Consider the following 13,526-nt stretch of genomic DNA (forward strand, 5'->3'; position numbering starts at 1 on the left):
CCAATCTCTCTGACATAGGTGTCTTGTCTCCATCCGGCAAATGTTGCTCCAGAGCCAGCACAATACAATTGGCTATGATTGTAGCTAAAATCATGTATTCAAATGGAGTGGGAATCAGAAGTTAAAGAAGAAACTAGACAACATAGGAAGAACCTCATCCAAATCCCATTTCTACCTAAGCAGTTACATTAGTTGAGCGTTCAAAGATCTCTCATCTGTTTTGAAGACATTCAGTCTCCTAGATTTCCTCAGTTCTTTCTGGAGTGCCTCTGGAAGAAGAGTAGGAAACTGGCTCTCTTCTTTGTGAGAGTTAGTGGCTTACACAAAAGCTGAGCCGCTCAAGGAGTACGGGAACAGGGATGAAGAAAAGAAAAGGTCCAAAAGAAACAAAAAGCTATTAATTATTATTTTTAAATGAAAATGACAAGCTAAACTGCCACAGAATAAATAACACAGCTGGATGTCACATGAAAAAATATTTTTCAGAAAGACATTAACATTAAACATTGCCGTTTAACTTGACCGCATAGCGTAAACAAGTAATGGGCTAGAAAAGTTCAATTTAGAGCATCTACACTGGGCCAAAACACGAATTACTGTGAGATCGCAACGCCTGCTCCTGACGAGAACCAAACCAGCACCCCATCGAGCTGTGCGAGGGAAGGGAGCCCACAGGACAGAAGCTAACCCGGCACTAGGTACCCCCGCGCCTCTTGCCCTCGCCTCTAACCCTGGCTTGTGGCAAGTCCCTGAGCTCCCAGGGCGGAGCCGCACCACGGGCAGTACTGCTCAGCACCACGGGCAGCTCAATTCAGCACCATGGGCAGCTCCATTAGGCACTGCTCAGCACCACGGGCAGCTCCACTCAGCTCCGCAGACAGCCGTGCTCAGCACCACGGGCAGCTCCGATGAGCACCGTGGTCAGCTCCTGCTCAGCACCGCTCAGCGCCACCCCTGCCCAGGCCCCCTGGGCACACAGCGGTGCAGGGAGCGGCTGGGGGCTCTGCCAGGAGGCTGCCTCCGCAGCACCGTGGGTGCCGTCCCCACGCCGAGCGATGAAGAGGGCACCCAAGGGCTGGGCAGGGAGCAGACCGTATCCAGCCTTGCAGGAAATGCACTGCTCCGACTGCCACTGGGGCTTTGGAGCTTGTTTATTCAGGCTGAATGCAGGGAAGGAGACGTGGATAAGGAAATACAGCCCTGCCTGTGATTTTATAACAGGGACAGAGAGATCGATACGTGTGTGAGCGTGTTGGTTCAGGAGGAAAGGAAGTGCATTCACTCTACTGGGGTATATTTTTTTCCTGTTAGCCCCTCTGGAAGTGAAAGCTGGGGAAGCCTGAAGGGAACGGCCTCTGTGGCAATTGAAAGTGTTGCTAGGAGGCTGGGAGGAGGCCTTGCTGATGTTAGCTGGGATTATTAGGTGTGTGATATTAAATGAAAAGCAAACAACCAGCTCCCTTGAGATCACCAGTGTAATGCACTCCCGTACATGCACACACACACGCACACACTCATATAGTATATCTACTCCCTGGTAACCTCAAATAATCTTGGAAGAAGAGCCTGCTTCCCTTTCTCACAGCTTACAACCCCACCGTGTGCATCATTACAAGCAGAGCCCCCTTCTAAGGAAGATCTCTGCAGCTCACTTGGCCTAGAAGCTGGTTCTGAGACAGAAAGCATCTGCCCTTTTCACAATACAGCAGATGAGCCTTCTCTCCACTTACTGCCTCCTCCTGTCACGAAGCTTTGCTTTTTTTTTTTTTTATTTTTATTTTTTGTTTTAGAACACCCTAAGCTTAGGCGAGGTACCTAGTTCAAAGTGACAAGATTCATGTTGGTGCCAATGCATTCAGGAGGTGATGTACTAAAAACCCAGCTGTAATGGTTGTAATCGGATTTTGCAAGGTATCTTAGCTATCGATACCTCTACTATCAGTGCAGCTTCAATGCCAAGGTGTCACCATTTTTATCTTACGTTTCTTCCTCTATTCAGAGTGAGAAATAAGAGTTGTAAGGCTCTAAGATGGAAATAACAATCAGCTTTCATTAGCAGGAATCTCACAGATCCCTTTGCATTTGGTTTAAATCATAGGAAATGCAAATCTATGCAACTGTATATCTCACACCTAAATACACACCAGAATTCACGTATGCCTTACACCCCTGGCATAGTCAAAAGCACGCTCTGCCGCTCCCACAGAAGCAATTTTCTGTGATACCAAGCTACATGGCCGTACATTATGTCGGACACCAGGCTCCATGTCACACACACCCATCACACACCGAATCACACATGCATGTCTATATTAGCACCAGACACTCATCCTCAGCTGACTAGAGGGGTCTGTTCCCCCAGTCACCCCCTCCCCACCTTCCCCCCCATGCCCACACGCCCTCCCTGAAAGGATATGGCCATTCTGTTATTCGCTTGGCGTATTTCCGTATAACATTATCTTCACTGAAGATGAAGAGGGATCTGTTGACTGTGAAGCAGTTCTGTTTGACAGGGATGGGGTTGTAGAGAGCCATAGTCCTGGCTCTCTGAGCCATCGACTGCTTATACATCCTTTGGCCGGCCTGGGGGCCACCTTGCCGGCTGCTCCCTCTTCCAGCCCCGGCTGGCCCTCCACCTCCATAGCGTGTTGGCAGATCATCCCCGAACCGAGCCATCCTCGCAGTGCACGGAGCCGGGCGCTACAATCCAAACTGGCAGCCGAGGCGAGAGGAAGACGCATCACAGCGCGCAGCACTTCTCCCTCCGGGGGCTTCAGTTGCGGGGTCGGGATGGATCGCACCAAAATATAGAGCTGGATTTAAAAAAAAAAAAAAAAAAGCCTTCCCTTCCAACACCCCCTCCTCTTCTCTCGCCACCGGGGGCTGCCGGAGCAGGGGAAGGCTCCGAGGCTCCGCTCACCTCCCCGCACAGGTGCCGTGTCTCCGGCCCGACCTCATGGCCGGGGCCGCGGGGCTGGTGCCGGCCGGGCGCGGTGCCTCCGGCGGGGCTCGGGGCTGCCAAGGGGCCGCGCTGCTGCCGTGCCCGCCGCCGGAGCGCTCCGCCGTGCCCTGCCCAGCCCAGCCCAGCCCGGCGCGGCACGGCTCGGCTCGGCTCAGCCCGGCCCGGCCCCGCCGCATGTGATGCCCGGAGCCAATCCTTCGCCGCGGCTCCGCCCGCTCCAGTCACCGGCACCGGGAGGCGGGGAGGGAAGGATGGAGCCCGGCCGCCGCCGCCCACCCCGCTAAATACGGCGGAACCGCGGCCGCCCCCCGGGACGGCGGGGGAGGGAGAAATCGAGCCCACCGCCCCCCGACCCACAGGGGGAGGCGGGGGGAACAGGGGAGGCGACCCCCGCCCCTGTGCGTCCCTGCCCGGATGCTGCACCCATGCCCCCACCCACCCGCCCTGGGGAATAGGGGTGCCCCACAACCCCTATAGTGTACCCCACAGAAGTCTGGGGCAATGGGGATCTCATTTTGGGGGTCTCATCAGCCAGACCCAACCCAGGAGCAGGGACAGATGTGGATGGAGGTAGGTGCAAGCCCCCAGATGTCCATGGACATGCAGGTGAGGTGGTGCAGAGCTGGGCACACACAGCCTGGTTTGAACCTTCTGGACAACTTACTTTGCATCCCCCTTGGTTTGAATGACTCCTACAGAGCTCTGGATACCTTTAATCCTGTATTTATGGGTGAAATCCTTTAATCCTGTTTACTCCAACAGCCTCTGTTGCTCCCATCCACCACAAGTCAGAGCTCACTGTGCCTTGCTTCCAGAGCACCTCACGCCAACAGTCGCTGCAGTAGCAGGTGAGGATACTCTTCCTCTACTTTTAGGCTAAATCAGCAATAAAAACTATTAATTTTTAGAAAGGATCCTCAAGAGAAGTCAGGGCTGTCAACAGGGGGACATTTTCGCTTCCCCCACAGTAAGGAAACCCTGGACTCTGCTAATGTGTTTTTGCCTTAGTCATCCAAGCTGTCTCAGTTCAAAACCAACCCACCAACAAGGCAAGTCTGTAGCAATAACATCTGCTGGCTTCAGGAGACAGCAAGAGGGTTTTCACAAATAAGGGCCGGCAGCATCCAAAAGGGTGACTCTGCGGAAGAAACCCACTTCTTACACAGGCCTCTGGCATCCGAAGGGCTTCCTCGTGCTGCAGCACAGCCAGGAGATGCCCTTGGAGGCAGCACCGGCTGCCAGCGTGAGCAGCGTTGACTCAAGGAGCTGTAGAAGGAAGCAGCAAGGGAGGAGGGTGCAGCACATGCTGCTGCCTTGAGGGCTGGGCACAGCAACAGCGGCCACCCTGACGTGGCCACCTGGTTTCTGCCAGGCCTGGGGACAAGGTCAGTGAGCCGTGCCTTTCCACACGCAGTCTGGGAGGCCACGGGGCCGGAGTTACCCCAAGCCCTATACTGCTGATTTGTGGATTGAACCAAATGCTGGAGTCACTGGGAAAAGCTGATGTCTGTGGGAAGCAAGGCCTCGCACTTCAGCTGCCAACAGGTTGCTCCAGTGCCCACCAGTTCAGCATCTCTGGGGCACCCTAAGTGTCCCTGGGCACAGACCAAGGTGTGTTCCCTCTCATTTCCTCCTTCACACCCTGAGCATCACCCCAACCTGATCCCCACGGCTGGGCCACCCAGGGACCCCTTGCTTTATTTTACAGGGTAGAAGAATGCAGGGAGCACACAGCCTTTCTCTTTCCCCCTTACAGCTTTCCCTAAAAACATCATCATCCTCACTGCAGTTTTGCTGTAATGGATTTATATTTTCATCTGAAAAGCAAGTTCCTCCCAGCTGATCTATTTAGTTGTCTAAATTCTTGCTTCTCTGCTTCTGGTCACTAAACCTAATACATGTACATGTATATGCTGTGGTCTCACATTATACAGCAGAAAAATGTGGCTCTTTTTGTCAGTAACCACTGGAAGGGGAAATGCCACTTTCAATAATCCCCCATCTCTTCTGAGAGAAACCAGCACCTGAAAAATTGAACACATCAGCTTACACAATTCTTTATGCCTGAGTCCAACAAGATAGGCAGTGGGGGGGACAGCACTGAAAAGTCCAAAACATAAAAACACACAGCATCAAATGGCACTGGTAAAAACTCTGGTAAACAACAGATAAAAACAAGTAAAACAGGTAAAAACAGGTAAAAACTCTGACTTCCCTGTCCCCTTCTCTCCACCCAGAGCCCACAAGCCACCGAACCTCTACATCTCCCCCAAACCAACTCCCCAGCACCGTGCTGCAGCAGCGTCATCCAACAGTGGTGGGGGTGTTGGTGACAGCTAGAAAGTGATGCCAGCATGGCGTGGGGATGTTCTGTTAAACCACCACTTGCCCTTTCCCTCAATCTGCATGCTCAGGGTTTGTTTCTTTCCCCCTGCCCCTCCCATTCACACCATAGTGGAGATCACACAGATCTTAAGCATTGAAAGCTTTAAACACAAGAAAGTGATTGCAATTGCAAGGATTATTTGAGCTTTAAAAGGGAAAGCATCTGGATTTAGTTTGGCTTTTTAAGATTATGAAAAGAGCAGGGGAGTTAAGAGAAAGTGAAAAAAAATGGAGCACTAAAACAGGTCAGACATCTATAATCTACCACTACAGGAGGGCAAAGAGCATTTCACGGCAAGTTCTAAAAATGGATTCGGTCATGAGCAACTCCTCCTAGTAAGCCCTAAAGACAAAGGTGAGCAGATGACACCACTCATGGTTGCCTCGGCTTCAGTGAGGAGCCTTCCTCCCCTCCTCCCCGAGCAGCTTTGCCAGGCAACCAAGCATTTCCCTGGACTTTCCCCTCCACCCAGATCCACGAGCCTGAGGCAGGTGGCTGGGCTTCAGTGCAGCACTTCCATCTGGCCAGGAGAAGCCTGCCTTGCTGGGACCAGGCAAAGACACTGGAAGGATAGCCCAGGTGCCTGCACATCAGAGGCCTGGGACACTCAGACAACCCTCTGCCCTGGCAAAGTGGCTGACAGGGACTCCCAGACAGTCCAGATCCATTGCTGGGGGTGTTTCCAGGGTACTTCCAGTTTGAAGTGCCCCAGAGATCTGAGCATAGATGTCCTGAGGAGTAGGGACACAACCCCAGTATCCCCTCTGGTGCCATACACCAACAAACAAGCTACAAGGGAGATATTTTGTAGGAACTGCAGGTGAGCTCTGGGGTCAGAGAGCTGTAAGTGGGCTCTTATTTACCTCTCTAAATTTGCAACGCTGAGGAACAGATCAGCCATTTCAACCCCATGCATGTTGGAGCTCTGGACCCAAGTAATTGCCAAATAGTGCAGCTCCCAAGAGCACATTTCCTGAAAATGGTTAAATGACAGACTGCGTATTGCCTTCCATACCACAGGAAGGTCTGCAGCTCCAGGACAAGAAAAGCAGCTTACCAAGGTGTTCCTGGTCAGTGACTTCTCTCCTTGCTTGCATATGTGCATTTTGCACCAGCTGTGCTAGAGGAAGATCCTGCTGTGAGGCAGGTAGAGAAAATTATTAAAGGTTGCAGTTGACTCTACCAGAAGAAGCCAAATGTCACTATGCAAAAAAACAGCAAGAGGAGGGCAGTGGAAAAGATTCTGTTATTTTTTAATCAGTAATACCAGGATAAAACAGTGAACAAAGGGAAAGAGAAGCCTCACAAAGATACAGCCCCTCTTCTGCACGTGTCACATCATGGTATTGTCTGCAACACAAACAGTGCCCTGAGCCATGGGGCCAATTACCGTTCATTAGTTGCTGTACAAATGCAGAGTAAGAGAGAGACCCAGCCCCCAGAGCTCAGGGCATGAGCTGGGAGATGAGGCAAAGCCCCTGGGCTGTGGCTGGGTGGCAGTAACCTCATCCCTGCACAAAGGTGCACAAACCTCCAAGCTAGCACCCATGGCAAAAAAAACAGCAGCCATTCCTTGGCTGTGGAAGCTGTTAGTGAAACAGTCTGCTTGCATCTTTGCTGCATGCCCCAAGCAGCCAGATAACCAGGCAGTCAGCTCAGGAAGTCAGCTTCACATTAGAAAATTCGTGGTGTTAACTCTGAAATCACAGGACACAGTGACACAAGGCTGTCCGTGAGCTGAAGACAGACCAGAATTCTTCTGGTGTCAGTGGCCCACAATGTCCCTGCACCAAGCCCGAGTCCCAGCAAGACTTTCCTTCCTCTGTCGAAAAACAAAGCAGCCCACTTGCAGGCACCCAGGTGCTCACAGCGGGGGGACTTGAGCAAGATGAAGGATAGGAAGCGCTAATCTGTTTTTACATCAGGCTTCTTATTTGAATTTTCCTTGGCATTTCCAAGACTGTTTCTACTCCACTGGTCTCCAAGACCAACCAGCCAGCAAGGAAAGGCAGCAAGCGCACCCCTTCTCTTCCATGGCTATGGACTTCAATTTAGATGAGGACTTGGTCACCAGAGAGGAGGATTTGGTGCGCCTTGGCCTTTCAGCAGATATATGTCTGTGGCACAAAACTGATTAGACATCTAATCCTCATTAAGATTCAGGTCTAGCCTCTGCTTAGGCTCTTCTGAAAATCTGCCCAGTTGCTTCTCAATATATCTCGATGTCAAAACAACTTTGCAGATGACATAGAGTAATGTGTAGGCCCAGCTCTGGATGAGAGTCACTCTTGAAATCCAAGAGTCAGGAGCATCATAAGAACTGTAAGAGCAACCAAGACTCTTCTGATCCCGATTAGGAGCTATGTGGGTTGGCAAAGGAAAGTCAGAGAAATTTACTAAGGGGGAATTTTATCAGTCACTTACACAAAGGTCAGAACAAGTTGAAGACCTGCTCCCAGGTTCCTTTCTGCATGGAACCAGCATGGTGTATTTGGCCCCCACAGATGCCTGCTGTGTATTTTGTAAAGCTCCCAGCACATCATGTGCACATCAAATCACACTGAAAAATGAATCACACTTTGCCTGGATTATCTTCTGTGTTCTTACTGCATACAGATTGATCAAGGACCAAGGGTTTGTCATCATCTCCATGATGGAGAAGCAGAACTATTCAGGCATAAAGAGAAGAGATGGAAAAATAAATAAGGACCACACAGGGAAATGGCTCCAGGTTTGCCATGAGATGCCCAGGGACAAGACAGAGGAGAACCCAGACTCCCAAGGTCTTCTGAGGTTTTGAAGAGCTTGGGGACTGAAATGCAACATTGCACAAGGAGAGGAACACCCTCTTCTTCCCCAGATGCAGGATGGCAGTTGTGGTGACAGTCCATATTGTAATAGCAAGGAGGATGACAGTTTGATTTTGGATACTTGCAGCTTCAGTGGCTGTTTCTACACCTAATGTCAGCAAAAATTTGCCAGTTGCACTTACCACAGTTGCACTTATCCTTAACAGAGCACTTGTGTGTGCAGTGTGTCTGAGGGAGGAACAGAGGCAGGGGGAACCGATAACCTCTACAGTATTTTCACACGCTAATATAGAGCCTTTGCTCTGGAACAGCTGGAAACAGCTGTCTGAGCAAGCTTATCTCCCAGAAGACATCACTATGCATGAATGAAGCAGTATGGAGTAGAGATAGTATCTGAAGAGCTGCAACAGCAGTAAGTGGGATTTAAGCCTCATCCCTTGGTACAGATTTAGGAAAGCCAGGTGAAGCCTGAACCATGCCAGTGTCACTAACCTCGTGCATCACTTCGCCTTGCAGAATGTTACTTCAATGTTCCCCAGAGTATCTTTGAATCCTTTCACATCGTAGGTCTTCCCAGTTTCAAGGTGATTTGGGACCTTTTAACCTAGGAAATTAAACAGGTTTTAGTAACAGCTGGTCAGATGACAAAAAACAAGGGTTAGTTTCCTATATGTGGTCTTCAGTTCATGTGGCACAAGATAAAAGAGAGAAAGCATATGAAGATGTGGACAGAAATTGTCTTAAAAATTGAGCATTGAGAGGAGATTGTAGATAGTTGCCTGATATGCAGGCAGAAATCAGTTCTCCCCCTTTCCGAAAAGCCAGCAGCTGCAGGAGTTACTTTGGTTAATGGGCAGCATGGCTGGGCTAGACCCAGGAGACATGGGAGGCTTTGCTTTGGGCTCTCGCTGTGATTGTGGGCACATGAACACACGTAAGGCCTTCAAATCCCTGAATTTCTCACTTCTGGAAACAGGCATCAAGATGTCCTTTGCTTACCTTTTCCCTGTTTCAGTTATCTCCAGAGTCCTGTGACGCTCCCTCCTCCTTTGCAGAGTGCTCAGGCTCAGCAAAGCCTTAAATTCACTTGGGACCTCCAACACACATAAAACACAAATTTCACAGACAGACCGAAGGTTTGGTGAAGTGCTCAATGAGACACAGTTAATGGGTGGATGTGCTGTTACTCTGTCTAGGACCAAATTGAGAACCATGCAGCAAGCAAGAATAATAGGAATTAAAAAAGCAGCCATACACTCTGCAGCCTTCTAAGACTTGAAAGGTTAATGCACACAAAAAGGGAGAAACACAATAAAAAGCTCTGGAGCTACAGATTAACTTGCACTTCTCAGAATCTATTATTGTTATTAAGGCAGATATTGAAAGGCAGGAGAAAAAAAAAAAAAATGAAGAGGAGCTAGATGCCCTACTTCCACTGCCTTGCACTGGGAGTTGGGATTTTTTGTTTCATGTCTTTCAGTATCTTCCTTTTTTTTTCCCCCAACCTGCAGTGAAATGCAAATGGCAACGACTTTGATAAGCAGCTTTGAAAGCCGGAGAAGGTTGACAGGCAGGGAATCCCCCAGGCTCAAGGCAGGGTGGTGCTTTGCAGGGCAGCTCCCCCTCACCACAAAAACCCTGCTGGCAGCTGGCAGGCAGCGCCGTGCCAGGAGATGGCTCTATTTATAACGGGCACCTCTTTGGCGACCCATCCGTCTAGCTTGGGTGCTCGTTGTTTATTCAGCTAATGGCCAAAGTTATGTCCACATTCAAGTGTAAATTAAGTATTCAGCTATTTTACAAGGCACGGTAAATCGGCCAGCCTTAGCCTCGGTAATTAGGGCTTACTGTTTAATTAATCTCTTGTGGTCACACACAAGATAGAGCAATCTCTATCTCACTCTGTTGGCTGTCAAGGTAAAGAGAAGACCAGGGAAGGGAAAGGAATAGTTAATCCTTTAAACACATCACTTATCCCCACTGCACAAGCATTACATGAAGCAGTGGGCTGCTCCCTCTCTTCCCTGGTAGGACACATTTGGGTTACGAGGCCACAGAATCACTTGGGACATTGGCTCCTTTCCCAGGGGACCCATCCAAGCTACAGGCAGGGAACAGAGCAAATCCCACTGGTACTGTTCCTTTGGGATGGAAGGGCTGCTGTGCCTTTGGCCAGAGAATCGCTGAGCTAATGGGGCTGCGCTCACCGTGAGCCTATAAAGCAGCCACCCAGGCTGAGCCCCAGGGCTTGGTGCCCATGGCAGCAGCAGGGGACCAGCAGGACCTGTCCCCATCCCCAGCAGGGCTGTGTCCTTGCCAGGAGCAGCAGAGGGCCAAGGCACAATTGTGACAAATGTGACAAGAGGTCACATTTCTGCACATTGTGGGGGCAGGACTGTCGTGATGAAGCCCCCCTGCAGCTAGAGCAACAGGGACATCCTGCAGCCAAACAGAAGCGTGTTAAAGCCTAAAAACCAACCCAAAAGGTCACAGGAGAAAAATAGTCAGCAGGCCAAGATCACTGCATTCAAGAAGGAACGAGATTTTCTAAAGATTTTCTTCAGGTAACAAAACAGGCACATATGGACTGAGAGGACTACCCAGTGACGGCCCTGAGTACAACAAACAGAGGCAGCCAGTTGGGTTTTATTTAAGGTGCTATTCCCCCCTTTGGCAAGGAAGTACCAGCTGCTCTGAGCTGATGCAGGATGCCAGGGAAGAGGCTGGAAACCCAGAGTTGCAGGGAAGCAGGTGGGGATCTGTCTTGGAGGAAAAATGCTGCCCAGCCTGATACCACAGCCACCAGCCTCGCTGAGGGGAAAACTGCCTGTCACGATGAGCACAACAAGCAGACATCCTGCGGAAGCTGCCCCAGCCACAGAGCCCAAGATCCGTCCTTGGGGCTGCTGGCTGCAGCCCCAGGATTTTCCTCGGGCTCCAGCGCCCTCTGCTCCAGCATGGACAGAACTGAAACTCCTCTCGCCCTGCTCTGTGCCCACAACAGGGCCACTGGGGCCACCATCCCATAGCCAGGGGCGAGGACATCCCTCATGGGGAAGTGTTGGGTTTGCCTCCTCCCTCTCCCTGTGCTCAGCAGCCAGCACAACCCCAGCACACAGCATGGCAGCCTTCAGAACAGAATCAGTTTCTGGCTTATGCAATGCTTCAAGGCATGCATGATTTGCAAGGGAAATTGCTGGGGGGTATTTGCAACCACCCGCCCAGTGCAGGGACCTCAGCTCTCCTGGGCATTGGGAACATCTCTGGGGAGCTCTGGTTATGGCTTCATCAGGAGCACAAGACAGGGCCTCAGGGCTGGTGCTGAGTTCTGCATCCTCAGACCGAACAGACGTCTCTTTAGGAGTACGCCCAGACATTTGGCCACTCCTTGCTGATTCCCACAAGCGCTAGGAGCAGGCAGGAGCAGAGCACCCACTGCCCCCTGGGCACTCTCCTTCCTGCAACACTGACCTCAGGGAAACCAGGGCTCTCATCCCCACAGATGGGTCCAGCTTCCCCACCACAACCCAAGAAATCCTTCCCAGGGCTGGGCAATGCAGAAGCCAGCCCGCATGCCAGACGGGTGCCCGTGTGCTCCTGCAGCACTGAGCAGCTCCTGCAGCTGCTTTCTACGCTCACGTGCCAGACTCCGTAGAAGGGCCAGACTAAACAAGCTAGGCTGTCTCAGCAGAAGGAAGCTGCTAGCATTCATTCAGAAAAACCTGCAGCTTTTCTGAGCAGCAACAAGTCACTGGTGCTTTGCACGGAGAGGTTTCCCCTCAGCAGGGGGGAGCAGAGGTTTTGCCTCACGGTCAACCACAGGGACGAGCCGAGGTTTTCATCCATGCGCTGGCTTCCAGCCACAGAACTGCTGTAGGTCATTGGAGACAGCTACAAGCAAAAAGAGACATTTTGAGGTGTAAGGAAAGTGTCTAGCTCTGTTTGGAACAGCTCCTGGCAGTGCATGAGGGTGAAGCCACTGGTGAAGGCACTTACTCAGGGACATCTGCATGGCCCCAGGTGTCTGCAGAGGTGAGCATCTCCCCCTGCTCAGCTGCTCCCCAGGCTTGGAGGCACCTCAAGCCTTTAAGGCTCCGAGTTTCCACCAGAAATTCTCCCTATGGCTCTAAACACTCACCTCTGTGCATGCCTGGACTTACCCAAGCCTGCACAATGCTACAGGAAGGAACCACACACTCACTTCTAAGCAAGAAGCTTTGCAGATGAGGCACTTCCCCTCCCACTTACCTCACTCCACAGGGTGCTCCTGATGCTCTCAGCACCGGGTTGCTGCATCCCAGAGGCCCAGCAGCACCCCCTCCAACCCCCAGAGAAGGCCTGCCCTAAGGGCAGAGCGTGTAGGCTATGACTTGAGGAATAAGCACAATGGAAAAAGATCTCATGCCCGGATGATCAGTATGGATTTCAAAGGCTCAAATAATAATAATAAAAAAATGCTATATATTTTAGAAATATCCCCGTGCTTATAGATTTGTATATAAACTTAATTATAACATAGGACTGGATTTTCCTGGACTAGGCCTACAGTGCCTGCACCTCAGTGCAGATGGAGCAATGGCAGCATCTCTCCATTGCAGGGCTGTTTGGAAATGAAATGTGGTCACACCCTTTGAGATGCTCCATCACTTAAACTGCCACTGCCTCAGGGACACCACAGCACCACCGACCTCCTCAGGCAGTGACATTAGAGGTGGCATTAGGGGCCAGCAGGTGATCAGTACACGACTCATGATAAAACCCTGCTGCAATCATTCAGCACCAGGACACAAGGATGTGGCATCTCAGGAACACAGCATTGATGATTTATGATGCACTCAAGACTCTCCAATGACATTATTTATTTGCATTACCAAGAGGACTTAATTATTCCTCCTCACATTAGAAGAGACACTGAGAGCTTCTATTACAGAGAAAATAATTTCAATCAGCAAACAGAGCACATGCCACAACCAAACATTTATCACAAGGAAAGTCAGATGTCTGAAGAGTTGGTATTTCCAAACCCTGCTGTATACAGCTGTGTGTGCCTGAACTGCACAGACTGACCCATAAATGAAGGAAAGTGCCTAATTGTAGCAAAGCTGATCAAGCTTTTCAGTGGGTAGTGCTGCAGAAAAGGCCCAGCATTGCCAAAAAAAAAAAAAAATAAAATAAAAGTAATTAGAGGAAAAACTGCTGCTAACAATTTCTCATCACAAGAACTGGCAAGAATAACAGATAAAAAATAATAAAAATAAAGTTAAGAAAAAAGTAAATCAGAGTTAGGACAAGGAGGCCCATTTTCTTGCCTGAATTTCGGCAGCAAATGGAGGCCAGTGGTCAGAAGGGGTCCTTGAATTCTCATGAA

At 50.5% G+C, this 13,526-nt stretch overlaps 1 protein-coding gene across 11 annotated transcripts in view; it reads right to left on the minus strand.

Annotated features, from left to right (window-relative positions):
* Nucleotides 1-13,526, minus strand: part of CACNA1B (calcium voltage-gated channel subunit alpha1 B) — a 302,614-nt gene that overhangs the window by 281,253 nt on the left and 7,835 nt on the right. For 10 of the 11 annotated variants that reach the window (XM_084494378.1, XM_084494371.1, XM_084494375.1 and 7 more), the window contains 6 exons: nt 9,158-9,252; nt 8,651-8,762; nt 7,773-8,015; nt 6,406-6,484; nt 2,417-2,813; nt 2-107 (listed from right to left, as the gene is read on the minus strand). In XM_084494378.1, the coding sequence (XP_084350504.1) occupies nt 2-107; nt 2,417-2,676 (366 nt within the window). In that variant the 5' untranslated portion in view covers nt 2,677-2,813; nt 6,406-6,484; nt 7,773-8,015; nt 8,651-8,762; nt 9,158-9,252. The remainder of the gene's footprint in view (nt 1; nt 108-2,416; nt 2,814-6,405; nt 6,485-7,772; nt 8,016-8,650; nt 8,763-9,157; nt 9,253-13,526) is intronic. The other variant, XM_084494376.1, reaches the window with a different exon arrangement.

Source organism: Aythya ferina (assembly GCF_964211825.1).
Source record: "Aythya ferina genome assembly, chromosome: 20".
NCBI lineage: Eukaryota > Metazoa > Chordata > Aves > Anseriformes > Anatidae > Aythya > Aythya ferina.